The sequence below is a fragment of the Neofelis nebulosa genome, chromosome 2 (genome assembly GCF_028018385.1).
Source record: "Neofelis nebulosa isolate mNeoNeb1 chromosome 2, mNeoNeb1.pri, whole genome shotgun sequence".
In the NCBI taxonomy this organism is placed as follows: domain Eukaryota; kingdom Metazoa; phylum Chordata; class Mammalia; order Carnivora; family Felidae; genus Neofelis; species Neofelis nebulosa.
Genome location: NC_080783.1, coordinates 128,153,596 through 128,180,172, shown reverse-complemented (window position 1 = coordinate 128,180,172; position 26,577 = coordinate 128,153,596). Strand labels below are relative to the sequence as shown.

At 54.8% G+C, this 26,577-nt stretch overlaps 1 protein-coding gene across 1 annotated transcript; it reads left to right on the top strand.

The window, feature by feature from the left end:
* Positions 1-15,959: 15,959 nt before the first annotated feature.
* UBL4B (ubiquitin like 4B) lies at positions 15,960-16,641 on the top strand. The gene has a single exon (XM_058716264.1). It carries the CDS (start codon positions 16,079-16,081, stop codon positions 16,607-16,609), a length of 531 nt encoding a protein of 176 aa, XP_058572247.1. The 5' UTR covers positions 15,960-16,078; the 3' UTR covers positions 16,610-16,641.
* Positions 16,642-26,577: the final 9,936 nt, after the last annotated feature.

Here is a 26,577-nt window from a genome sequence, read left to right as displayed (position 1 = left end):
ACTGTCTGACATCAGACAGCATTATTTCCATCTGGATGCTTCGACCTCAGAACAAGTCGAGACTGTTCAACCCACAGGGGTCAGAGTGCCAGCCGGTTATCCTGAACCTTAGGTAACTATACCAGCTTTTACTCTTATTGGCTGTGTGATCTTGGACCAGTCCCTGAACCTCTCTGGGCCCCTTTCCTTGGCTCACGGAGCTAATGTGAGTATAGCCATTCATATAGCAAGTGTTTGATTGTATGGCCACAGGGGCTTCTTCTTAAGAAGAGGCTAAATATCCCAGGATCCCTGGGCACCCAGGCTCCTGGTCCCACCTCAGAGCCCTTCCTCCACACCTCACAGCCTCCAGGTCTTCATCAAATCTTCCATCTGCCCAGAGACCAGGCCTTTGTTCCCTCAGCCTGGCCCTGACACCTCCCGTTTTCCACTGGGTTCCACATGTTTGACTTAAGGTTAGCACCTGTGTCCCTAGTGCTGGAACATCAGGGCATGAAGTTCAAGTCCAGACACCATTCCTCAGGCTCAGTGGCAGACTGTGGTGGGGGTTCTTCCTGCAATGGGTGGTGGAGATCATCACTGACACTCCCTCACCTCCTTCCCATCATCCCTCATTCCAGAAACCCCGAGGAAGCCCCTCCTCTGGAAAAAATTACTCCCTGCTGCTCTTCTCCACAGGGGCCTCCCCCTTTCCTCCTCTCCCACCTCACTCCAGCACTCTCTGGGGGGGGGGGGACCTATGTTTCCCCTCCCTCCTGCCATCTTTTTCTTCCTCCCTCAGCCCCGGCCCTTGGCCCTAGGCCCTCGGCCCCCAGGTCTCCTCCTCTCAGCCCTTATCTGCCCCAGGATCTGACCTGCGGATGCACTCCTGTTTGGCGCGCTCCTGACCCTGGGATGGCATCACCGCCCGGCCTGCCTGCCCCGAGGCCAGCTCCGGCCTGCTCTCCTTCCCTTTAAAAGCCCCCATGTCTTGAAGCTGATTAAAACAAACACAGCTCATATTTTTGTTCTTAATCCAATTCTGCACTGGGCTAGGGTCGGGGAGGGAGGATAGGATGACAGAAGCACATTCTTTCCTGTGCCAGCGGGGAGAGCCAGACCAGGTACCCGCCGAGAAGTCCCCAGGGGCTGGGAGGCCATGGACCCAAGCGGGGTGCGGCTGGACAATCGTGGGGCAAGATTTAGCTGTGGTTCCCAGGGCAGGGTCAGGAGGAAGGGCAAGTTCTTCAGGGCCTTCCCGGAGTGGGGAGGAGGCAAGAGGCCCTTCTGGGAGCAGCCAGCCGGGGAGGGGGAAGGCAGGGGCTCCGAATAGAGGCCTTTATTCTCTCTAGTCTGGAAACAAGACAGGATCTGCTTGTCTCAGCTGACCCCTTCCTCTGACATCCCTTCTCAACACTTGGCCTTGGAGTTCCTCAGGACACACAGACCCAGACACACGCTCTGGACACTTTCCTCTCTCGTGGGCAAGACCCACAGGCCTCTGTCTGAACCACAGGCCGTGCCTCCACTTCCCTGAATTTCCCGATGATGGGACCACCTGCCATAGAGCATGGGGGAGAGGGAGAACCCAGTGCCGGTGCAGGCAGAGGCTGGAGGCAAGTGCCTGGGGTTGGATCTTGCTCTGCCACTTATTGGTTGTGTGACTGTGGGTAGGTCAGTCTCATCATCTGTAAAATGGGGGTAGTGTATACCTACCCCATAGGATTGTTGTGAAGCTGTGTGTGCTTAGAATAACAAACACTAAGAACAGCATCTGCCACTGTCCTGCACACTACCCTGTACTGTGTCTGGAATGCATTGTTATAGATTAAAAAAAATTAAAAAAAAATTTTTTTAACGTTTATTTATTTTTGAGACAGAGAGAGACAGAGCATGAATGGGGGAGGGGCAGAGAGAGAGGGAGACACAGAATCGGAAGCAGGCTCCAGGCTCCGAGCCATCAGCCCAGAGCCCGACGCGGGGCTTGAACTCACAGACCGCGAGATCGTGACCTGAGCTGAAGTCGGACGCTTAACCGACTGAGCCCCTAAAAAACATTTTTTTTTAAATGTTTATTTATTTTTGAGACAATGAGAGAGACGGAGCATGAGCTGAGGAGGGGAGAGAGAGAGAGAGGGAGACACAGAATCTGAAGCAGCCTCTAGGCTCTGAGCCGTCAGCCCAGAGCCCGACACGGGGCTCGAACTCACGGACTGCGAGATTGTGACCTGAGCTGAAGTCAGACGCTTAACCGACTGAGCCACCCAGGCGCCCCTAAAAAAAACATTTTTTTTAACGTTTATTTATTTTTGAGACAATGAGAGAGATGGAGCATGAGTGGAGGAGGGGAGAGAGAGAGAGAGGGAGACACAGAATCTGAAGCAGCCTCCAGGCTCTGAGCTGTTAGCACAGAGCCCGACGCGGGGCTCAAACTCACGAGCTGTGAGATTCATGACCTGAACTGAAGTTGGACACCCAACCGACTAAGCCACCCAGGCACCCCTGTGCTGGGTTATGTATTATACTACACTATGCACTGCCACTCTAGGAAGTCTTGGTTGTCATTGCTATTGTTGAAGGCAGCTGGAGGTCGTCGTAAGTCTGTCATCTAATAGGTCTATGGTTCTAAGCAAATCACGCCTGTCTGCTAGCCTCAGCTTTGCCCCTGTAAAATGGGAAGAGGCCCAACCTCAGAGAATGGTTGTCAGTTTCCAATGTAGTAATAGACAGGGGAGAACCTAACATTTACATGTGTGTGATGTATATTTATTGGGTCTTAGAATTATGTGATTTCATTGTTAAATGAGACCTTAAGAGACCATCTTGTCTAGGAGAGGAGGGAAGAAGATGGTTAGATCATACAAAAAGAGAGAAAAGGCAAAGGGGAGGGGAAAAAAAAGGCACAAACCAAATGGAATGGTTCAGAGAGTGAGAACAGGGGAGAGTCTGAGGAATATGAAAAGGGAAGAATGAGGAGGGAGAGCAAAAATCGTTCCCCCAAATGGAGCAAGGACATACAAGAGGGTCGGGAAGGGTGGGAAGGGGCCAGGGAGAGGGGACAGCTGGCAGACCCCAATTCGGGGCTTGGGTATCTGCCTTGGGAGCCTGTAGGGCTAGGAAGACTCCCTGGCTGAGGTCTCTGGGGTGGGGGGGGGGTGGGAGAAGGTAGGAAAAGGCAGAGATCCTTCCCGCCACTGCTTCCCCACCACCAGGCTTCTGTCAGCTCCCAAGCTGGGAGCTTCCCTCCCCACGTGCCCCACCCTCGCCTCCTGGCTAACAGGCACTTAGAGCCAGAAGATCTCTGGACCTGCCAGGATCAGAGGCACAGCTGGGGAAAACCCCTCCTGGGCTCTTCCTGACGCTGTTGGCCTGGGGAAGTCCTAGATCTGCATTGGAGAGATGCTTAATAATGCTTCCCCCCAAATCCTCAGAAGTCTCTAGCTTCACAGTCTTTTGGGGCTAAACAAGATCTTAAAGGTCCATCGTTTGAATCCTAGCCTAAGACAGTTCATCTGCCTGGCCACCTCCAGAATGGGCCACCTCCAGAATACCTATTGAGACAGGGCCCTCATTACCCTTCAAGGGCAATGAAGGGTAATGGGCCCCTTCCCATTTGCTGGGCCCCTTCCAAGACTGACTTACAGTTACTGTAGCTGCAAACCAGTCAGTGGGTAAATAACAACTTTGTGAGTCCTCATTTTGTGCCCTATCTGAAGGACACAGAATGTGTCCAAGGCCAAGGGTGAATCCCAGGGAGGTCCTACCGGCTGCCCAACCCATAGAGGGTGTGTGGGTGGCCAACCTGGCATCCTCGCCTTCCAGGTTCAGGGGTCTCCCATCCTCCTTCCCGGCCCCATAGTCACTTACCTGGACTGTGACAGTTCCCCACACCACAGCTAGAAACCAAGATGCATCAGTAGGTCAGGGGGAAGGAGACTGGAAATGGCCCATAAAAGTCTCGGGCTCCCCGTAAACGCCAGAGCGGGGCTTTGAAAGCCCAAAGCACTTTTATGTGCTAGTTAAAGGGCCTTCCTGTTGTGTTGCCAGGATTTACAGGGAGGTGGGTGGGGGAACGGGGTGAGGTAAGGCCAAATGCAGCCTCCGCCCTCTGACACTCCCCAGGCTTTGGGCTTTTCAGAGGTCTAATTCTTTGGGTCCCAGAGGAGAATGGAGGAAGAGTAAGGTTTAGCAACTTCTTGGCTGTCACACTCTGTTTACCAAGCATGGACCGTGAGGCTCCTCCTTGGTCCTTTGCGATCCCAACCCAGCCCCCCGGGGCAGTGGTTGACCAAGGCAGTGACCTATTCCAGACCAGCAGAGTCCATTCCCCCTGGAGACAGAGGCAGAACTCTCAAGAGGTAGAGGCCAGCTACCTATGTAGTTTTTAAGAACTAGAATGATCCAAATGGCTTTATTTAGGAGAGCTTGTTTCATGGCCAGTCTTGCCTATGTACTATGTCTGATGCCAGCACCAAGGGATCATAGGGAGAGAGCAGGGCATCTGTACCTGTCTCAACTCTATGAGTTAGGGTGCCCATCCATCAACCTGCCTCCGTGGGACAATAACCGTGGGCATGTAACCATGGGCAATAACCATGAATTTAAACTTAAAAAAAAAAAAAAAAACCTACAAAACCCTGAGAAGCTCCGCGAAATCAGTGTGTTATTCCAGCCCACTGTCCCTCTTGGAATGATGGACTGCATGAGTTTACTTTTCTCTCTGGGACAGCTGAGAAGGAGTTTCTCTGACCCATGTTGGGGAGGGAGGGAGCCCCCGGTTCTTCCCCAGTTTCCTGTGTTTACACACTCGAAAGGCCTGTCAGCATCATTTAAAGACCCAGTGGGCTCTCTCTCCCTCTCTAGGCTCTGAGCTGGGTACCTGTTGCATAGAACTAAAGAACCAAGTCACTGACCAACTCTGGAGCTGGGCCATATGCCTGGTGATTCACGCACGTCGCCCAATTTCATCCTCCCTGTGAGGGAGACACTAGTATCCTCCCCATTTTTCTGTTTGGGGGAATTTGCCAAGGTGTCGTTTCCCAGGGCCCTTGGTGGAACAGGGTATGCCTTCTTTCCTTCAATCTTCCCAGCCTTCCAGCTGGGCAGTGTCCATCCCAGTTTACATAAGAGGAAAGCGAGGCCAATAGCGTCCTTTGTTTCACGTGAGCTGTAGGTGTCTGGATCTCCTCCTGCCCGATGGCGGCATGTTGATCTCCCCTTTGCGGATGCCTGAGGCATCTCAGTCTTTGCCCCTCAGGCTGGACTTGTCTTTGTCTTTTCTTTGTCTTTCCGACAGCCCTGTGCCCTGGGCTGCTTTCCCTCGGAAAGCAGTAGGCCGAGCACACTCAGCACCCCTAGGCGTGGGGCCTGGGGCTCTGTACCCGGGCAGGGGGATTCCTGCATCGACCTTACCATGACCCCCGTCCCCTGCCTGCTGGCCCGAAGTGCCCACCGTGGCCTCGGGCCTCTGGCATTCTTCCCTGATGCTACAACTCCCCTCTGCTCCTCTGTGACCCTATTGAGTTTCCCCAGGTCTGGCCAACCAAACACTGCCATATGGGGGAGAGTTACATTTCCTGTATATGTGTCAAAATATCTGAGCGGATGTGAAATAGATCAGACATGTATAAAAATAAACTTATACGGGGTGACTGACTACTCCCCTCCAGGGGGAACCAGCGATTCACTCCTCATCTGGGGCCCAGAAACTTGGCTGGGGCCTTGGGGACCACTCCCCACACACGGCTCCCCAGGCTATCCTGCCTCACTTCCTTGGGCTTGGCTCCTTTCCTGGAAGGTATTCTCCCCAGGGGACCATGGGTATGGAAACCCCTTGGAAATAGGGCTAAAATTAGCAAGTTACCTCTGGGCCCCGGTTTCTTGATGGAGGTGGCAGGGCTTGCTCTTTCAGCTCCCCTTTCCCTCTGACAGTCTGTGATTCTACAACCCAGGGGTCCCAGGCTAGGCCACGGCAAGACCAACGGTCACCTCTTCTGTTGGTCAAAACACCATTACGCCTCACTTGGCCATTTCCTGTTGCATCGATGTGAGGCCCGGTGGACAAGAGGACAGGGCTCTTTCTGTCCAGGCACCTCGTCTGAGTTCACTACAAAGGCTGGTGAAGGTCATCTGCTTATCAAAGTCATGTTGCCAATCCGCTCCCCCCCCCCCCCCCCCCCACCGCTTCTGGCTAACTCTGCATCTGACTTGATTCAGTTAAACAGAGCTCATTTTCTTTATTGCTCAAAGTTTGCAGGAAGCAGCATCTGAGCCTCATATCAGAAATTTCTCCCTAAATGTGATCCAAACTCCTTCCTCGCTCAGAACTCCTTTCACCCTTCTCTCCAGCTGTGTCCTCGCAGAGAGGTGGCCGTGGGGGCAGCGGAGTTAGGTAGGGAGTTTGAGAGCATGCACTGTGGTTTTGGACAGCTTGGGAGATTCCTGCACCACCACTTTGTGACCCTGGAAAGCAGCTCAGAGAGAAGAGCCACAGGATCCCCACCACACCCCATTCTCGGGCCATTGGTTCCTAGCTGGCAAAGAAACCAGCCTAGTCACAACTTCTGCCTTTGCCCACCCAGCCAAGGGACTCAAGGATCTCAGGGCTGAAGACCCAATGTATAGTACCCATGCTTAGAACCCATAGGCGAGTGTCTCTTTTCCATTTCCCGGTAGCTGTCCAGGCTGGAGGCATCCTTCTCCCATGTGGGCTCAAAGCTGGCAGACACAATCACTTCACATGCCTCCTCCGCCTTGCTTCCTGCCCCTAGGCCGTCACTGCAGACACACTACTTCTGACAGATGGGCAACTGCCATTCTGCCAGGAAGCTGGCGTCCACGCTGGGGCAGCTCTAGCCTCCATTCAGTCCAGCCATCCCATGACCCGGCCACCTGCTCCCTGCCCCCCAGGCCAATTACAAATGCCAGAGATGGTCTCAAGCCTGCAGTTCCTGAACCCGAGGTGCAGGACTCTGCTGGTTAGGTATGTTAAGGGCATGAGTAGGGGCAGTGTTTTGGAGAGGCCAAGGGAAGGGCAGGCTGACAGCTGGCTCATGACTCCCTGGACATCCCAAGTTCTCTCTGAGGCAGAGAGCCCACAGACCGCTCTTGCCAACCCCCGCCACCCTCAGATCTGGTCCCACTGTTGTGTACTCCCTGCCTGGCCATGAGCCCTGCCCCTGCCCACTAACTCTTAATCAGGTCCCTGTTGGTGAGAGTAAAGAGTTGACCTGTCTAGGAGTCCCCAGAGCGGTGGACTTAATGGACAAAGGTAGTCAGTCCAGTGTGATATTCTTACAGCTCAGGAGGCATCGCAGGACAGAAGCTCTTGAGCCTGTGGACCCTGGGAGGACCATCTGCTGGGATTTCAGGCTGTCGGCCCAGCAGCTTGTTGCTTGAGTTTTAACATCAGGAACAGCTCAGTTGAAGGCATTCTGTAATCTACAAGGGAGAGGAGGGTAACCTCTGATTGGTCCTGAGTTTTTCTATTGGTGGATACATCCCATGCTGCTCCCAGGAATATTCAATCAGCGATTGGCTGGGTTAGAATTTCCTCTCGCTTGCTTTTGGCTCCAGGCTTTTCCAATGACTGGCTGCTTATGGTTAGTGCTACCAGCTGGACAGCAGGCAGTCAGCTACTATAGTAATCAGCAATCTGTCCAGTCCAATGCCCTACCTGCCGATTGGGCCTCCTTAAGGTTAATGAAGCCTGAATCAAATCCAAGTTCATTAGTGCCTTGTTCAGCTATAATTTGACCCATCTTCTCCTGACGGAAGCCTGCCTCCCAGGTAGCTCGGTTCCCCCCAAGTCTAGCCTCACCTAGTCTGTTCCCAGCTTTCTTCCCTCTTTCCCCTCATGACCTCCATTTTGGTCCCGGTGTTCTTTGGGGCAAAGATTACACAGCCGACTACATGCCATCCTCCCTGGCAAGAACCTGCCTTTAGTTCAACCCAGAGAAGGGGCCAGCGGGCAAGCATCTTATCCAAATGTGGCCTCAGCACCCTTGGGCCAACAGCCAGGCTGAAAGGATGGCGTAAGCTGAAGGGCCAGCCTTGGCATCTCTCCGGGAGCAGCAGAGAGCCCCTTTAGACCCGTGGAATCACTGTGGCTGCATCTTTAGAGTGGCCGCAGGCTTCTCCAACCAGAGCTGGCTGTGAACTTAGTGCAAAGACCAGCAAGACCGGGAGCTATTCAGGGCAGGGTTCTGTGGGCACCTCCTCTCTCTTCGCTTTTAATGCATCATGTTTGATCTTTTGCTGCATGGTAGAGGGTTCCTGCCACTCTGATTGATGACACAGATCTTCAAAGGAACAGCCACCCCTAGAGGGAAGGGAGCACTCATCAAAGCTGTTCCTGGGCGGAGGGGAGGAGGGGTGGTGCCCACAAATGCCAGGCCCTCCAGGACCCATCTGGCCCTCAGACAGGTCTCTGTAGCTGCCACCATTCCGCCTGACCCAGGAGCCCCTTGCTCTCCCACTTAATCCAGCCTGGATGGGAATAAGTCTTTTTTTCTTATGGTTGCAACCAAGACGAGATTATAGATTTTTTATGTATGTATGTTTTTATTTAAGGAAGCACTTTATAAGGACACTGCAGGGGAAATAGTACTCTGGGACTGGAGGACACATGATGAGTTATAGAGCACCAGTCCTGTGAATCAGAATCTGCCCCACGATGCTCCTCCTGGCCTGGCGCATCAACCCCTGCCCCAGCCACCGGGTCCCTTGGACTCTCCCCACTCCCGGGCCCCAGGTGAGGAAGGAGGTTTCCTCCTTGGCCCCACAGATCCTTCCCCAGCCATCTGACACTCTCTGTGCAGGTGCCACCCATAGCCTCCTGGAGGACTTTTTTTTTTTAATGTTTATTTATTTTTGAGAGAGACAGCGCGAGCGAGGTGGAGGGAGGGGGGCAGAGAGAGAGGGAGACACAGAATCCGAAGAAGGCTTCAGGCTCTGAGCTGTCATCACAGAGCCTGATGCGAGGCTTGAACTCGTGAACTGCGAGATCATGACCTGAGCCGAAGTTGGATGCACCTGCCCTCTGGTGCCCCACCTGCCAGGTCCAGCCTGAGTGCCACCTTTTGTTCCTGGTAAATTTGCAGAGATGACTCCCCACGGTCTGGTGCACATAGCATACCCGGCCCGTACTTAGTGTATGAAGTGGAAGACCGGGTGTGTGCGTGGACAACAAGCCCTGGGCCCCGCGGGTCTGAGCCTTCCCCTAGTTCTCAGTGCTCGCTGACGGTCCCTTGTCTGAGGGGTCATCTGGCTGAGGGGTTTGAGGATTTTACACTGAAGTCCAGAGTGCATTTAGCATGTTTAAATGAACATCACAGTACCGTGGCTACAGGCTGACACAAACTACCTTTGTCACACAGCCCAGGGTGTAGATGGAGGGGATGCCCTCCATGGATCACCGTTGAGGCGCCCCCATATGAGCTGATGGGCCACCAGGCACACCACGGGCAGCATCCGGGGCTCACAGAGATGGTGCTGAGGGAGGAGGAATCTCACTCTTGGCAGTGGAGCACTGGCTGGGGTCCTGGCGTTTCTGCAGCCCTGGCAGAGCTCAGAGACACTGTGGGACAGAAGCCCCTTCACTGATCTCAGCTTAGGCAGGCAGAGCGTGTGTGTGTATGTGTGTGTGTGTGTGTGTGTGCGTGCGTGAATGAGAGAGTGTGAGCTCTCACTCCTTTGAGACTCCCATGTGCGCTGCAGGGATTTAGCGTGTGTTATGTTTGACTCAGAGAAGTCTGGGCCCCTGTAAAGAGCAGTTCTGTGAAGGTGACTGGCCCCTGCCTGTTGTCCCGTTTCGCTCCTGCCATCCCACCTGCCACCGCACTCCAGCTATGCTGAGTCCCACACTCCTCCCCACGGACATGTGCTGGGCCTTCAGCCAGGACGCCCTTCTTGCCTTCTTCTCGGCTGGGGGGGGGGTGGGCAGCTCGTCCCCCTCTTCTGGCCCCATTCAAAGTCCCTCCCTGGCAAAACCTCTCAGTCTGGGCTGGTTGGGGTCCAGAGTTCCTTCCCTCTGTGGTAAAGTCTATGCACGGTGCCAAAATGGTGGGTTGATGTGCATGGATCCCACGGAGGGGCCTGTCCGACTATCCTCTCTTCCTGCCTCAGGGTGGGCACTGACGTGTGCGCCTGCGGATGTGGCCGGGGTTGGGGGGGGGTTCACTGGTAGTCTGTGGGAGGGAGGACGGGCTCTGGCCCCTGTTCCCTCCGCTTGTGGGGCTGGCTTCTGGAGCCAGCCTGGGAGGTCACAGTGACATCTAGTGGTCACAGCAGGCCGCAGCCCCACCGGGTTTTCCAGGTGTGGGTCTGAGTCCCATGAGGGACAGGGCTAGGCTTCTGAGCTGCTCCCAGCCAGTGTCTGACTTCTCTCTAGGGCCCCAGGACAGTAGCGCAGGGCAGGACCAGAGTTGTCTGGTGCAAGGACCAGGGCTTGGAGAGAGGCTGGGCCGCCTACAAGTCAGCGAGGGCAGGGCCAGGATGGTTCCTGCGGCCCAGGGCCAGGATGGTTCCTGCGGCCCAGGGCCATCTGCCACCCTCCTTCCATTTTGGCTCCCTTGGCCCTGCCCAGCCGGGACCGCACACCTCAGCCTCAGCTCCCTAAGACCTGGCAGGGGGACCTTGGGGCACCCCTTGGAGCAGCCACAGACCCACTTTTGTGCAGCTGCTGAGACCAGTGGCAGCCAATGGATGAGGGCCGGGCAATGGACCTCATTTACCTACCAAGCACCTACTATGTGCCAGGCACCGCAGAGGGCAACCGGGGGGGGGGGTGGGGCCGCCTAAAGAGCTGCCTGTCTGTTCCGGGCTGGGCCTGCCTGAGCACAGAGGAGCCTGAGAGACCCGTCCTCGAAGGGGCAGGGGTCCCTGGTGACAGCTACAGGAGGTGGCACCGGCTGAGTGGGGTCTCGGGAAGCACGGAGGTGGGCCTGGGGGCAGCCAAGTGTCTACCCTCATCCTGCCTGTTAGCACTGTCACCACCAGGGTGTCCAAGAGTGTCCTGCACTGTGTGGCCCTCGCTGGTGCCCAGGAGATGCTGGTGAAAGATGGGGTTGGTGTAGGGGTGGAGGCTGCAGGGGCCCTAGTCCTAACTCCTGGCTCTCAGCCCCTCTGTCAGTGAACAGCTGCCCAAGCTCCATTCTCTCTGCCACAGTTTGCTGTGGACCATTTGCAGGCTGTAAGGGGAGAGTAGAGGGACTCTGCTCTCAGAAGGAGGCTACAGAAATCCTACTGTGCTTTCTTTGCATTAACAGTTCCTTCCTGCTCCTCCTTCTCCACTCTTTGCTTTCCTAGTACAGGCGTCTCTGTGCTGCTCCTGGGACCTGTACGTCCTCTCCTGTCCCTTCCTTGCTTCTCTCTGTACTCCCCATTTCTGCCCCTCCTGTGCTCAGCCCTCCTGCTCCCCACCCCCCTCCCCTCCTCTTTCTGTCCCTCCGTCTTTTGCTGGCTTTGTCTCCGTGACTGTTTCTCCCCCAAGCTTCTCTGTGTTCTCTCTTCCCTATGCCTCTTGGTCTCTCCCCCGCCTCCCTGGAAGGCCAGCCTGATGTTGTTCAAGTGCAATAACTTGATGACGTGCCCAGGGAGGGAGGGGGGCAGAGATCATCACCTATCTTTTTGATGAGCCTCTTGTGCAGCCCCAAGGAGTGGTTGTGCTCTCCCCAGAGCCCAGAGCACCACCGCCCCCCAACCCCCGCTTTCCCCCCCCTCCTCCCTCCCCGCCACCAGCTGTCATCGAGCACCTTGGGCCTTCTTCCCCCTTGACTGGCCAGGTCTGCAGATCCTGGATGGTCCGGCTACCTGTGCAGGCAATGAGAGCTGACTCCGGCCCCCTGGGGAGTCATGCTTTGGGCATGCTTCTGGGTGTCACGGGGTCTTCCCTGACAGCTGGGGGTGACAGAGCCCACATTTACAAGTTTATATAAATACGTACTGAATGCCATCAGGGACCAGACACTGTGCATGGCCTGCCTCTCCTGGCCGTCACAGCCACCCTATGCGGGGGGCTGAGCAGTGACCACACCCCCATGAGAATCCAGAAGGCCTCAATAGCAGGCTTGCTTAAGGCAGGCCCCAGGATGGCAGATGGACACATGGCTTTTATGGAGTTCGCGGCCTACTCGTACCAACATCCAGTCAGTCTGTTCAGGAGTATGGCCGGGGCCTCCAGGCACCTTGGCATTCACAGATGTGTCCCCAGAGCCCTCCCCCAATGCAGACATGGTGCTTGTTTCCCAGCGACACAGTTGTGTCTGTTGTTGTTTGCGAGAGGCTCTGAGCCTACCCTACTGCCCCGGTTCTCCCTTGCACGCGCTCATTCCTTTCCCCCAAGTCACAAACCCAGCCATTCCCGCTAACCTTCCCCCCAATTATGGCAATCATTTCTGATTGCATGTTCTGATTAGACAATTGCATTTGCTCATGCTAATTGCATAATTAAGACAAGCAATTACATGGGAAAAATTATGAAATTTCCAGGTTCCAACTATGACTTGAGGGCCCAGCAAGGTGCCCCCTATTGTCCCCCTTGGGGAAGGCAATGGGAGCTCCAGGCACTGCTCCAGGGGGCAGGTGGTGATCTTCTCTCTCAGTTTCCTGGGACAGCGCTAATTCTGCCGCTTCTCTCCTCATGGCCCTTTAGGACCATGGGACTCTCTAGACCAGGGAGTCTGATTTGAAAAGCATAAATCAGCAGCTGTGGCCCTCACCTGTCACAGGGGCACCAAGTAGCCTTGGAGAGATGGAGCCTGAGGTGGGGCTCTCACATGCTTCTAGAAGCCAGGCCCTTCCCCAGTATTGCCAGTGTCCTGGGCAGCACCCCCTGGGTAGATGGTCTGAGGCAGAGAGGCGAGGCAGGCGGCTTGTTTTCCCTTCCTCCGTGCTCAGAACTCTGACTCCCGCCACTTTCCTCGGAAGTCCCACAGCCAGTGAGAGAGATTGCAAGCCACCCTCTTCCCCATCTCACCTTCTTTTGTGTCCTGCAGAACACAACTCACACTTTGGCCCCCTCCAGGAAGCCTTCTTGGATTAACTCTGCTCTAACTGGGCATCTCACATGGTATGTCCTCAATCCTGCCCATCCCATGCGTTGTCTACCACAGGATCCTCCCCTCCAGAGGCTGGGAGCTCCCAGTTGGCCAGGGAGAAGCCTCATCCCTGCGTTACTCCCTCTGCGCAGATGCCCTGACATCATGGAATCCACTGGGAGGGGAGAGGGGGCGGGGCACACACTATATGCACATTTGCAAATTCTGTCTTATTTCAGATGCACCAAGGGAGTTGACTATTTAAAGAATACTATAGCAGATCCTTTGGTAAAGATTAGAATCACTTGCTGATTTAATTTTCGTGTGAAATTTGGATTTTCATGTCTCTAGGGGAAGAGGGAGGGGCAAAGGAGAGGCTGCAGGCAGGTTTATATCTTTCCACAGCCTGTCATACTGGATCCTACATAGCTCAGCATGTTTAAATTTTATCTTCATTCAGAAGACGTGATTTGAAACCTTCTCTGCGCAGGTGGTAGGGGATACAAAGACTGGTGCGACTCCCTCCCTCCTGATAGTGAGGGAGACACAGACGCGTGCCAGGGGCATCCACGCAGGTGTGCTCAAGGGGGGTGATAGATGCAGGAAGGTGGGACTGCCTGCACCCAGGACTGGAACAGCAGGGAAGGCTTCATGGAGGAGGTGGTTTTCAACTAGCATTACAGACTTCACAGGGGACAAACAAGTAGAGGAAATGGCAGGTGGTTGGCTGCAGTGGGGGGAAGCAATGAGGTTTGGGTGGCAAGCAGGGCAGAGCCATGGTGCCCACGGATGTGGGGCTGAGGAGGCTAATTGTGATTCCAAAGGCTAAAAGGATTAAACTGGATGGTGTTACTCAGAGCAGGGACTTGGCTCACTTTTATTTAAGAAGAGCCCTTTCGCTGCTGCACGAATGGACCCAAGGGGGTGGGACTGGACAGAGGAGAGGAACTATGAATTCTGAGCCACAGAGGAAGGGGAGAACCTGAATTGGCTTGGGGTCAGTGCAGATGCGGACGAGACAAGACGTGGTTTTGGAGACCTTTCCGAAGGAGAAGGGAAATAACAAGAGGGCCCATTTAAGGGAGAAGAGGAGGAGGGAGGTGCAGAAGCAGCAGGGGGCCCGTGGCAGCACTCTGGTTGGTGGGAAAGGGCAAGTTGTCAGGGATTTCTTGCCTGGTGGGCTTGGTTTCCCTATGGACTAGAATTTGGGTCACTGCCGAGAGTGAGAACGTGGCCCGAAGCTGCCAGGACCTGAAGAAGGGTGGTGTTTTGGAGCAACCCTGGGCAGGGGATCAGGGCTAGGTGCTGTGGGAGGGAAAGGTCTGGAAAGTCCAAGGTGTTGGCAGCTTGGAGGAGATTTTTTTTTAATGTGTATTTGTTTTTGAGGGAGAGAGCACAAGCGGGAGAGGGCAGAGAGAGAGGAAGACAGAGACTCCAGAGCAGGTTCCAGGCTGTCAGTACAAGGCACAACGGTGGGGCTCGAACCCACGAGCTGTGAGATCATGATCTGAGCCTGTGGGATGCTCTAGTGACTGAGCCATCCAGCCGCCCCTGGAGAAGGTGGTTTTTAACCAGCGTTCAAGTGTAGCCCAGGCTGAATGGAAGGAAAGGAGAGGAGGAGGAAGAGGAACAGGAGAGCTCGCAGAGAAGAGTGGAGCATGGAGAGTGAGGGAGCCGGGAGAGGCTCCCTGGCAAAAACCACCCCACCAGAGGTGCACCCGTTTCCCGCTGCACCTGTTTCCAAAATTCGGTTACGATGATACCTTCCTCCTGGGCTTAAATGTGCCAGCGTATATAAAGGGCTTGACCCAGGAGACCTTAGACAAGCGGACAGAAAACTGCCAGCACAGAAGTAGCTGACATGGCAGAGGCCCTGTGCGTGTTCCGTATTCACCTCGGAGCCCTGGGTGTCTGCCGAGTGCCTGGAACACCAAAGGCCCCGAGCAGATGTTCCCGGAGGCAACAGGCACTAGCGGCGAAGACCCAAGCTATGCTGCCTGCGTGTGATCAAGCTGAGCTCCGTGGTCTCCTCTGGCAAATGGTGCCTCCGAGGTTGTGAGGATTCGACGCGGCGAGGCCCCCCGATGCAGACATGGGTGGTGAACCGTTCTGTCCTCTCCACGCTCACCTTCCTGAACGCCTGAGGCCTCCCCCTGCCGGCGCCTGCAGATCTTTGCCCAAGGGTTTTCCTCTGGTCACAGGAGCAATGGCACTCGTGCAGGGCACGCAGCCAAGGGGTTAGCACCGCCACCAACCAAAGGCAGGGGCCCAAGCACACAGATTCGGGTGGTACCACTCAGGTGGACTCCACGCAGCCTTCCGGAGCACCGAGCAGGATTGAAGCCTCCCGGTTACTCACAAGGGCAACCTGCTTCTTCCTTCAGCTCTGTCTTCCCTCCCTTCCTAGTCTCACCTCCTCACCTCCCTGCTGGCGCTTCCTGGGGTCTCCTCCCAGCTAAATTCGCGCCCTCGAATCCCTGTCTCAGGGTCTTCTTCTGGGAAACCCAATCCAAGGGAGCGTGTAAAGTGCTCGACAGGAAGAAGGCACTTGGTAAATGTTAGCCGGCTCGCTAGACTGAAAGCTTCGTGAGGGCAGGATGTATCCATTGCGACAGGATCTCCCCCATCCAGGGACAGGTCCTGGTGAAGAAGGCACCCCATCCATACGTGTTGAATGAATCCATGAGGATGTGTTTCCTTTTGCCCTCTCTGCTTTGGGACCCTCCTATTCCCTCTCCCGCTCTCCTTTCTCTGGGTCCTGTGTTTTCTTTCCTGGCCCTCCTTTTCTCCTCTTCTCTCCTCCTTTCTCTCTTCATGGAGAAACGAAGGGAGACATGTCCCTCTAATTTTGCCAAAGTCCCACTCTCAGAATGAGCCCTCCTGTAGCATTGTGACATCACTGTGCATTAGCCAATGGCTGTCCATTTGGGCTGGTCCCCCTGGCCTCTGAGGGCCACCGCCCCCCATTGATAGGAGAAGTCACCTGCTCCGGCACCGGCCCTTAACCCTCAGGGCAGCTGCAGAATGGAGCATGGATCCCTCCTGATTCCATTCTTGGCCCAATGTTCCTCACAGTCAAGCTGCTTCTGGGCCAGCGATGCAGCCTAAAGGTGTCAGGGCAAGAGAGTGTGGCCATGCTGAAGAAGCTGGTGTCGGAGCGACTGCAGGTGCCCGAGGAGCAGCAGCACCTGCTCTTCCGAGGCCAGCTTCTGGCCGATGACAAGCGTCTCTCCGACTACCGCATCGGGCCCAACGCCTCCATCAATGTCATGATGCGGCCCTTGGCAAAGTCCACTGCCGGGGAGGCCCACCAGCCCCAGCCCCTGTGGCACCATCTGGGCCTGGTCTTAGCCAAACACTTTGAGCCCCAGGACACCAAGGCGGCGCTGCGGTTGCTGAAGCGGGAGCACCAGGAGCGCCTGCAGAGGATAAGCCTGGGTGACCTGGAGCGGCTGGCGCAGTGCCTCCTGGTAGAGGAGCCGGTAGTGGAGCCCCCGGGGGAGAAGGAGCCTGAGGCCGAGACCTCGGCGCCCCAAGACAAGGAGGAGGAGGAGGAAGCAGAGGAAGAGGAGGAGGGGAAGGCTGATCAGTAAACTGGCCCATCCTACTCATTTGCATGTTCAAATCCACCTGGTCTCATCCTTCTGTGTTCCCTGGTGACTCCCCACTAGTTCCTGCTGAGGGAGATGCGTCCGCACCCTTTTCTGAAACTTCAGAGCAGCTGGACCCCTCTGTCCTCTCTTGGGTCTGTGGTACCCGCTCTGAGACACAGTATGATTCCACCCCATTACCATCCCTGACAGGGTTCTGATCACCCCATGGGTGGCCCTAAAGGGGTGGTCAAAGTCCGCCTCCCCCTCCTGGGCTGGACACCCCCTAGGCAACCCGCCAGGCTGCAGAAAACCTCCTGCCCAGAGTCTCCATGGCTTCTCCTTTGGGGCAGAAAGACAGATAACGTGAGTTCATTTTTGTGTGTCCCCAGGCCATGGCACCTGCCCTCAGGGTGTCTGACAGCCAAGAGATGAGGAATGTCACCCCCTGTCCTCTGAGTGAGGCGATCCTGCTGTCGCTTGTGCTTCCACAGCTCAAAGGGCAGGGCTAGCAGAGGCGGGGGGGGGGGGTGCGGGGGGAGCACCTACTGGGTGTCAGGCCTGGATGCTTCGGGAGATACACAGACCAAGAACAGCAGGAAACTGAGGCTTGGGCAGAAAATGTGGTTTGCACAGTCACTCACTGTGGTCAGTGTGACAGACCCCTGCCTCACCCCCTGCCACAAATCTCACCCAACAGTGGGTGTCCCTGAGCCCCCCCTTACCTGCCCAGTACTCCCCGGGAGCAAGAATGGTACCAGTCGACATCCTTGCCCCCACAGAGCATGCAGCCTGGACAGAGAGGGCAGAAATGTGACAAATAAAGCCGCGACATGACCACAGAGTATAGCCAGTGTGACTGAATATCCAGGTGAAGCCGCCACCTCGAAGGGCCCTGAGCTCAGCTTGGAGGGGCCAGTCTCACAGGCTATAGGAAAGCCGGGCTTCCTGCTCCCTTCTGGTGTGAGTGGGTGGTGCTTGCCAAGGGCTGAGGAGCCCCCACCCTGGGTGTGAGGGGCCATGGAGCTCCCTGAGAGCCTGTCCTCCCAAGTCCCTAAGGTGCTGTTCCTGTGGTTCTGTCCTGTGATGGAGGTGGAGGGAAGGTGATGAAGGACAGTGTCCTGAAAGGAACACGCAGGGCCACTTCCCTGGAAACCTTCTGTCCTTGGCCTAGGGCCCCTGCGACTGATTCCAGTCCTAGCTCCGCCGTGTGACTTTGGTTAACTTACGTTCCCTGTCTCACGCAAGGTTTTGCACCTCTTAGATGGGGATTGTTATATAGCTGAGCCTTGAACAACACGGGTCTGAACTGTGCAGATCCATTTCTAGGTGGGTATTTTTGGATAAATACAGCGCAGTACTGTAACTGTATTTTCCTTATGATTTTCTTTTTCCAATTTTCCCCATTTTTAAGTATTTTTTAAATGTTTATTTTATTTTGAGAGGGGGGAGGGGCAGAGAGAGGGAGACAGAGGATCCAAAGCAGGCTCTGTGCCAACAGCAGCGACCCCAACGTGAGGCTGGAACTCATGAACCGTGAGATCATGACCTGAGCTGAAGTCAGACGCTCAACGGACTGAGCCACCCAGGTGCACCCCCCCCCCTTATGATTTCCTTAATAACATTTTCTGTCCTCTTACTTTATTGTAAGAACATGATATATCGTATGTATAACATACAAAATATGTATTAATGGACTGTTTATGTATCGGTAAAGCTTCCAGTCAACAGTAGCCTATTAGTAGATAAGTTTGGGGCAAGTTAAAAGTTATACATGGATTTTTGACTGGGTGGGGTGGGGAGGGGGTGGGTGCCCCCAAACCCTGTGTTGTTTAAAGGTCAATTGCCTTATGATGCCAGATGCTGTCTCGGCCCCTTCTGTGAGGGCAGGAGAGAGAGAATTTCCCATCTCAAATGAGGGTGGGAGGGTGTGTGTGATTCGATCAGGGTTTTCACGTTGTATTGCCCTTTTCATCAGCCTGTTATTATCGGTCAGGCAATACTAATAGTGTCTACTTACCCCACAGATGTTTGTGAGGGTTGGTTATGAAGACAGTGCAATCCAGAGTGACGTCTTCTAGCAGAGGGGGCCGTGGCATGGCTGGGAGAGACCCCGGAAAGCAGGTCTGTGGCTCTGTGAGCCTGCTTAGTGGCAGAGCGACCCTCGTTCAGCCAATGCCCATCTCGTCCAGCAGTGCCCCGGCCTCTGCCCCCACCAGCCAAGAGGACAGGGAAGTGGGGCCTTGGAGGGAGCGAGCTCCATCAGGTGTGACCTCTCCCCGGGTCCCTGAGGACTCGGCCTGCGGTGGCTGCCGCCAGCACCCACGGGCCTGGGACCGGGGAGGAGGGGGCACCAGCCTGCTCCTTGCTTCCTCTCAGCTCCTGCTCCTGGCATGTCCTCTGTCCTCCACGGAAAGGCCTTCCGAAGGTTCTGTGAGCGTGTTTGTGCTGGGGCTGTGCCATTTGCCAAGGGGGACGAGCCTATTATCTTTACATTAGGGGAACTAATAGCCCATTTCCCAAGAAATCTGTGAGCGATCAAAATAAGTGAGCCGTTTTATTCCTCTTGCGGAGAGAAGCTGGCATGAAGGACGGGGAAGCCTTTGTTTTCTCTCTAGTTAGTGGGAGTGTCAGGGCCAACGGAGAGCAGCCACCTCCCATGCTTCTGTCCCTAGCGCTGCAGGGGAGGGTGACTCCAGTCCCCAAGGAGCGGAAGGAAAGGTGTTCAGCTCTTCCACACCATGGATGCCTCCTGCTGCGGACACCGCCCTTCCCAAGGACCCCCTGCCCCTGCCCACAGGAGCTGAGCATAGCAGAGTGCCATATCACTTGGCACTCCGTGAGAATGTGCTTCCCCTGCTAACCTCTCTCTGGGATGTTTTATTCAATGCCAAGTTCCTCAATGTGCGCTGACAGGCTTTGTCCCCTAGCGGGAGGATTTACAGGTAGCAGAGGGCAGCAGGTAGTGCATTGGGCAGAGGTAAGGGGGCAGGCAGAAACTCCAGAAACAGGTGAGAACCCTATTCTGCATGGAGAACCCTAGCCCCTGGGCTGCCTGCCATGGATATCCTTTCCTGTGGCCAGTTTCGCCTGATTTCAAATTTAAACCTGTACCAGTGAACCCGCTGAAGGCTCCCTGTTCCCTTCTCGGCTTTCACCAGCGGAGGGATGTTGGGAATGGGGAAGGTGAAGGTGCTCTTTCTAAACGGCAGCCTTGGGCATATAGCTCTGCCGCTTGATTCCCCACAGCACCTCTCTCCTGCCATGGAAGGACACACAGGTCCCCTCCTCCCCGCTCCCCAGGGTAGCAACTTTGCTCAAGTAGGAAGCATCTCAGGACAGCCAGCTTTGTGTGTCTATCCACAGAGGAATCTGGCTTCTCCTTGTTCCTGCACGCATCACCTGCAGGCCAATGCCCTCAGTCCCCTGGCTCCTGGCAAAATGGCCTTTCCTCGTTCACATCGTTCATGCGTTATTTTATCAGCCCTTTGCTCTTCCTTCAAGAAACACTGGTGGCGGTCCTACTATGCGCCAGGCTTTGTGCTAGTGATTTAGGCTGGTAGATGAGGAGCTCTGTCTTTCCGACAAGGCAGAAAGGAGTGCGCCCCCTGCCGTCCCTTGCTGCGTGGAACGGCAGAGGGGACTCGGGGGAGCCCCAATGTCCCGCCACAGCCCCTGCTTGAGTTGTGCTGTGTGGGTAGCTAGCAGAACACCACTGTTGCCCCTAGTCCTGAGTGATGGGGCAGGGGATGGTCTTTCCGGATGGAAACCCTTGTAGATGATGGAGAAGGCAGGCACTTAACAGCGTTCCAGGGGCTACAGAGACCCCCACTGCCGGGTTTTACTAAAAGCGAGTCACGGGTCCTGCCCACATTTTTGAGGAAGAGATCTCACAAAGGCACAGACAACAACAGAAGGAGATTATGGGGGGGGGGGGGGGCGGTATCTTGCAGCCTGTCCACCACAGCGTGGGTTGTGGTATATAGTTTTGTGTATGTGAATGACATCATTGACAAAAGAATCAACTAAAGGGTTAGGTTCAGCTGTGTGGGAGCACAGGTGGGCAGTTGCTCTAGCTGAGCCTCAGGGAGGCTTCAAGGGGGAGGCAGCATTTGAGCCAGTGAAGGATGGGAAAGGAGGGCAGTCGAAGGACACGTGAGGGACTTTTCCTGACACCTAGGCTCCACGTGTCACACCTGGAGAACCGCCACTTGGCTTAGCATGCCCAGCTTCTGACCTCGCCGGGTGCCCCATGACATCCACAGCCACACGGACACACCCAAGGCGCACACCTGTCCTGTAAACACAAACCCATAGGGTGGGGTGTAGGGTGGCAGAGCCGGGTTTGCAGAGTGAGCGGGAGGCCGGCTGCCACTTGCAGGGTTGGGGTCCACATCTTGCCTTTTGGGGCTCAGGCTGCTGGAGCCCAGCTGGTCCAGCCCAGCCTGGCCCAGGCAGTCCAGCCGGAAGATCCCACACAGCAAATTCAAGGACAGAAAAGGAAGGCTTTGTAGAGCCCAGCCCAGGAACGGCCAGGGCTGCGGGAAGAGGTGGCATGGACCAACTTTGGTGGGTCCAGGTGATGCCTCGTGTGGTCAGGACACGTGGGGACATGAAGCTGGACACGCGGGTGCACACGTTTGTGTACCGGGTGGCAGTTGGGCTTTGCAGGGGTACCTGCAGGTGCACGTCGGCCCATGTACGTCGGAGAACAGAGACCCTCTTCTCTGTGTGAACACTCCAGCATGGCATGCTTGCTTCAGCTCCCTGCCCCAGCCCGGATCGCTCTCCCGGTGCTCTGAGCCGGGCTTGAGTGGCTGCCAGCCTGTGGCAGGAGGTTGGCCAGGGGCCAGGCTGCCTTGGGGGAGGGTCCTGCTTCGGAGCCAGCTGCTGCTCAAGGAGCTAGCTGAGGTGAGACCAGCTGCAAAGCCTGGGCGCTGGGGTCCTCTGGAGGAGATGGTGTTCCCGCCAGCTGGCTCGCCCCACTCTTGCCTTCTTGGCTCACCTTTCTCCTCTCCTTGTCCTTTCTGGGTTTCTTCCTATACTTCTCCTCTACCCTCTACCCTTTCCCTCCCGTTTTCTCTGACCACATGTGGGGCTGAGCTGACTGCATTGTGTGGACATCTGGGCACCTCCCTTGAGCGCTCTTTCTCTCTGCTCCGTATGTCTCAGTGCTCATCCACTGCCTGCCTTCCTTTTCTTCCCATTCTGCTCAGTCAGCCCTCGTTGTCCTACTGAATGCCACCACCAGCTCCTCTCCTTGTCTTCCCGGCGTCTTCTTTCTCCTGATGTCCTTAGACTCACCCAGTGCACAGGCATGGACAGGGACCCAGAAGCTACTACCTTTGAATAGGTCCTGACCCTGCACCCCACCTGCCCACACGTGCAATACCAACTCACAGGTGCATCTAGCCAGCCCTGTGTTCAAGTGCAATGGGAAATGGCCTCATTGCACGCATGCCCCTGTTTGCTGACGTAGACCCCCAAGCAGACACACATCCAGAGAAAGGGCACAGATGTCCGCACACATGGCGTTGCCACAAACAGCCTTGCTTGCAGAGGGACATGCTGCTAGGGAGGTGGGACTGCTTAGGCAGGCACACGTGCAGCACCGGCCACAGCAATGAGCTGCTTCTCCAAGTCACGGTGGCCAGCAGGTTCGGTGCCGGGTCCCCGCACTTGCATGGCTCCGCCCTGGCCAGCCCAGCGGGAGCTGGGTGCCCTCGTTCTTCTGGGTCACTTCCTGCAGTCCTTCCCGGCTCTTCCCCAGGTGGCTGCTTGGTTCCCCTGGGCTCCAGCACTGTCAGTCCCCTTCTGGAAAGGACTCTAACCCAAGGAGCCAGCAGGAAGCCCAAGCCCCCAGGATGGCTCCTTACTTACTTGCCCTCCTCTCCCTCCGACAGCATTTCCCATCATGGTGATTTAAGGGCCCCCTCTGCCCTTGTAGAAGGGTGATAAATCTGAGGTAACTAATGTCGGCCGGCCGGCTGTAAACCCGTCACGGCCCACAGCAATGGAGCCAGGCCTGCCCGCTGAGGTCCGGCCGAGTCGGCCTTGTCAGCCAGACGTCCTTGGAGAAGCCCCAGGGCACCCGTGCTTGGGACGTTAGTTATGAGCTCAGACCCTGGGATCAAAGCTGCTGTCCATCAGAGACGGCAAAGGAAAGGCCCTCGGAGCCCGCCACTGGTTCCTCCTCTCATCCAGACCCCCTCAGGCCACTGCTGCTACTTAAACTTGGACGATAATGCATTGGAGAAGGACTCAGTGCTCTCAGGGCCCCTCAAGCCCCTTCCACTATCTCCCCTCAAACACCAAGTGCACCTCCTTCCACGCACAGCCTGGAACAGGGACTCTGGAGGGGCTTTGGTGACAGAGCTGGGGTGACAGTCAGGGCAGTAGCCTGGGAGGCTGCCTTTCCTGACCCCCTGCCGCCCCCTCTCCAGCACAGGCCTGGCAGAAGGAGGAAAGCAGGGGGCACTCAGACCCCAGGACTTGGACGAAGCAGCCCCGTAGAGACGTCGCTGGGCAGAGACATGTGGGGAGGATATATACTGATCTTAGGCAAAGTGAGGAGTCTTTCCAGACTATCTCCCTGGGCTGCCATATTTCCTGCAGCCATCTTAGCCCTAGAGCCTCTGTCATCTCTGCTGTGACCGTGGCAGCCTGTGAGGACAGGGAGGCAGAACAGCAAGAGACAATAGGGGACCTGGAATCTGAAGCCTTGGGACTGAGTCTTGAGACACTCCCTAACTGTAAGAGTTCGGCTTGGTTGCTCGGTCTGACCCGCTCTGGGCTCATCCGTTCAATGGGGATAAGAATGCCCCCCTTGTGGGGTAGCTAAGGGCACCCGTGCCATGATATAGGTGAAAGTATTTTTATACTCTAAAATACTGTGCAGAATTAAGGCTTATTCTCATGTGACCGCCACCCACCGCCGCAGTCAACCGAACGTTCTCTAGCCAGTTTGTGCGTAAAGGGATTTATGGCAGGTGGGGGGATGGCTTACAGGACTCCCGGGAGGACCAGGAGCTGCAGTGGGAGGAACACCCACATTGCCACCTGCCCTGCTGCTTGGCTCCTGAGCTTCCAGGGACAAGAGCCCGGAGCCCCCACCACAAGTGTCCGGGGGGACTCAGACACCTCCAGCACCACCCTGAAGGTGGCCTCTCACCTGGCTCATTGCCGCCTGAAAGACGCATGCGGGGGCACCTGCTTGGGAGACCACAGGTCGTGATGACACCTTCATGGAAAGACTCTTGGAAATGTAGGTTTTGACTTTCCAACAGGCGAAAGGGGGTTGGCCTGTGGGAGGTCTATGGAACAAACAGCAAGGAGGAAAAAAAGAGAGACAATGAGGGAGTGTAATCTATAGGTTGAAAGAAAGTTAAGATGTATTAACTAATTGCAAAGGCCAGAGTTATTTGGATCTTGATTTGAGCAAAGTGTTTAAAAAAAAAAAAGGGCAAGACAATGGGGAAATTTGAACCTTGGCTGGATATTTGTGTTAAGAAATTAATGTTATATATTAAAAAAATTTTTTTTATGTTTTCATTTTATTTTTGAGAGAGAGAGACAAAAGTGCAAGAGGGGGAGGGGTAGAGAGAGAGAGGGAGACAGAATGTGAAGCAGGCTCCAGGCTCTGAGCAGTCAGCACAGAGCCCAACGCGGGGCTTGAACTCATGGACTGCAAGATCATGACCTGAGCCAAAGTCGGCCGCTCAACCGACTGAGCCACCCAGGCGCCCCAATGTTATATAGTTTTTAAATGTGATAATAGTATTGTGCTTATGTTTTAAAAAGTCACCTTTTCTCTCTTTTTAAAAAATTGTTAGTGTTTATTTTATTTTTGAGACAGAGAGAAACAGAGAGATGGAGAGACAGAGGGTGAGCAGGGGAGGGGCAGAGAGAGAGAGGGAGACAGAATCCGACGCAGGCTCCAGGCTCTGAGCTGTCAGCACAGAGCCCGAACTCACGAGCTACGAGATCATGGTCTGAGCTGAAGTCAGACGCTGAACCGACTGAGCAACCCAGGTGCCCCACAAAGTCACCTTTTCTGGAAGCGTGCTGAAATGCTTCTGACATGTTTTTACGACATTTGCTTCAGAACAATCCAGTGAACTAGCCAGAGCAAGGTTCACTTCAGCAGCCGCTCGACTGCCAAAGCCTTGCGTCCCACGGGCACCTTCTTGTGGAGGCCTGAGCTGATGGCAGTAGCTGTTTCCTGACTGTGCCACCCACCCCAAAATTCCCTCCTCTGATGCTAACCAGCACTCCATTGTCTGGAAGTGCAACTCATTCAGAAAACGAGTCCCAGATTCTCATTTCCTCAAAGGTTTCTTGCTTGGAATCTCTTCCGATACCAAGCTGGGGCAACAGATCCCACTCTGGATGATGTAAGCAGAAAGGAATTTATTCGAGGATATTAGGTGGTTCAGAGAACCTTGGAGAGATCCAAGATGTTACCAAGCCAGGAGGAACACCCGAGCATCCCACAGGACTGATCTGGAAGAAACACAGCCCTCTGCTGCCCACTGCCCAGGAAGGAGGCTAGAAACCTACCTCAGCCGAGGACAGGTGACACCCAATGTTACATTAGTTTCAGGCGTACAACTTAGCGATTTAGTCTTTTCGTGGTTTATGGATTCTACCTTGTTCACCGTGAGTGTAGCTGTTGTGTCGCTGGTGTGCTATCATTGATTGTATCCCTTATGTTGTTCCTTTTATTCCGTGACTTATTCATTCTGTCACTGGAAGCCTGTATCTCTGTCTCCCCTTCACCCCTTTTGCGCACTCCCTACCCCCGTTGCCTCTGGCGACCATTAGTTTGTTCCCTGTATTTAGAGGTCTGATTCTGCTTGTGGTTTTATTAATTCATTTGTTTGTTTGTTTTAGATTCCATTTTATGAGTGGAATCATCTGGTATTTGTCTTTCTCGATCTGATGTATTTCGCTTAGCGTAATACCCTCCAGCTCCATCCACACATTTGTGGTCTCAAATGGCACGAGCTCATCTTGGATTACGGCTGCATAATATTCCATCGCATATGTACCGCGTTTTCCTTATCCATCATCTATTGACGGACACTTGGGCTGCTTCCATATTTTGACTATTGTAAATTACACTGCAACAAACATAAGGGGTGCGTGTATCTTCTCGAATTCCTGTTTTCAAGTTGACCCAGAACGCTTAATCAGTCCAGCTGCTGCCTCTCATTTCTTTCTACCTCCGCTCTCCCTCCCAATGTTAGACAGGGATTTTTCCTGGTGGAACTGTCACATGCAGGTCTAGCTGCAAAGGAGTCTGGGAAAGCAAGTTCTCTCTGTCTCTGTCTCTGTCTCCGTTTTTGTGTCCAGGAGAGCATCTTGCTTGGTCCCCTAGCTCCCAGCACAGTGACCTGGCCATAGCACTGGGTTGTCTTGTTCGTTGCCTACCAAAGTTGAAGTTATTAAACCCAGGCATTGACAAAGCAGATGTTCCGGCCCTTAATGCAAACATCCACTGAGTTTAGAGTTTACAAAGAGCGCTCACATACTTTTTCCTCCTTTGGTCCTCTCAACAAACATGAAAGTTTGAGATTACTTGAAAGGTTTTGTATTTCAGGAGATCGAAACTCCCCTGAACCACGGAGCTGGTATAGAGTGGAACCAGGTACCCGAATCCTTTCCTCCTCTCCCCTACTGCCCCCACTTCCCCACCAGGGTGGGATAATTTATTGCCACTTTAGTTTGTGACTTGATTTTCTTTGTGTAGCTAACTGTCCTTCCTCCCTCCCAAGACCACAGACAGGCCTTGGTGCAAGCTGGCCTGACACCAGATTTCGGTGGGATGTGGCACAGAGGGCTGTGGTTATAACGGGCACAACCCCTGGAGTCAAAACTCTTACTTCAGCCTGTTTCTCACATGAGAGAATGGCCAAAGCAATAGCATCTACCATTAGAGGCCTTTAGCAGGATTAAATGAATTGCCACTA

What these genes read in the sequence shown, in the direction of transcription:
- UBL4B (XM_058716264.1), top strand. Translation starts at nt 16,079, where the DNA reads ATGTTCCTCACAGTCAAGCTGCTTCTGGGCCAGCGATGCAGCCTAAAG.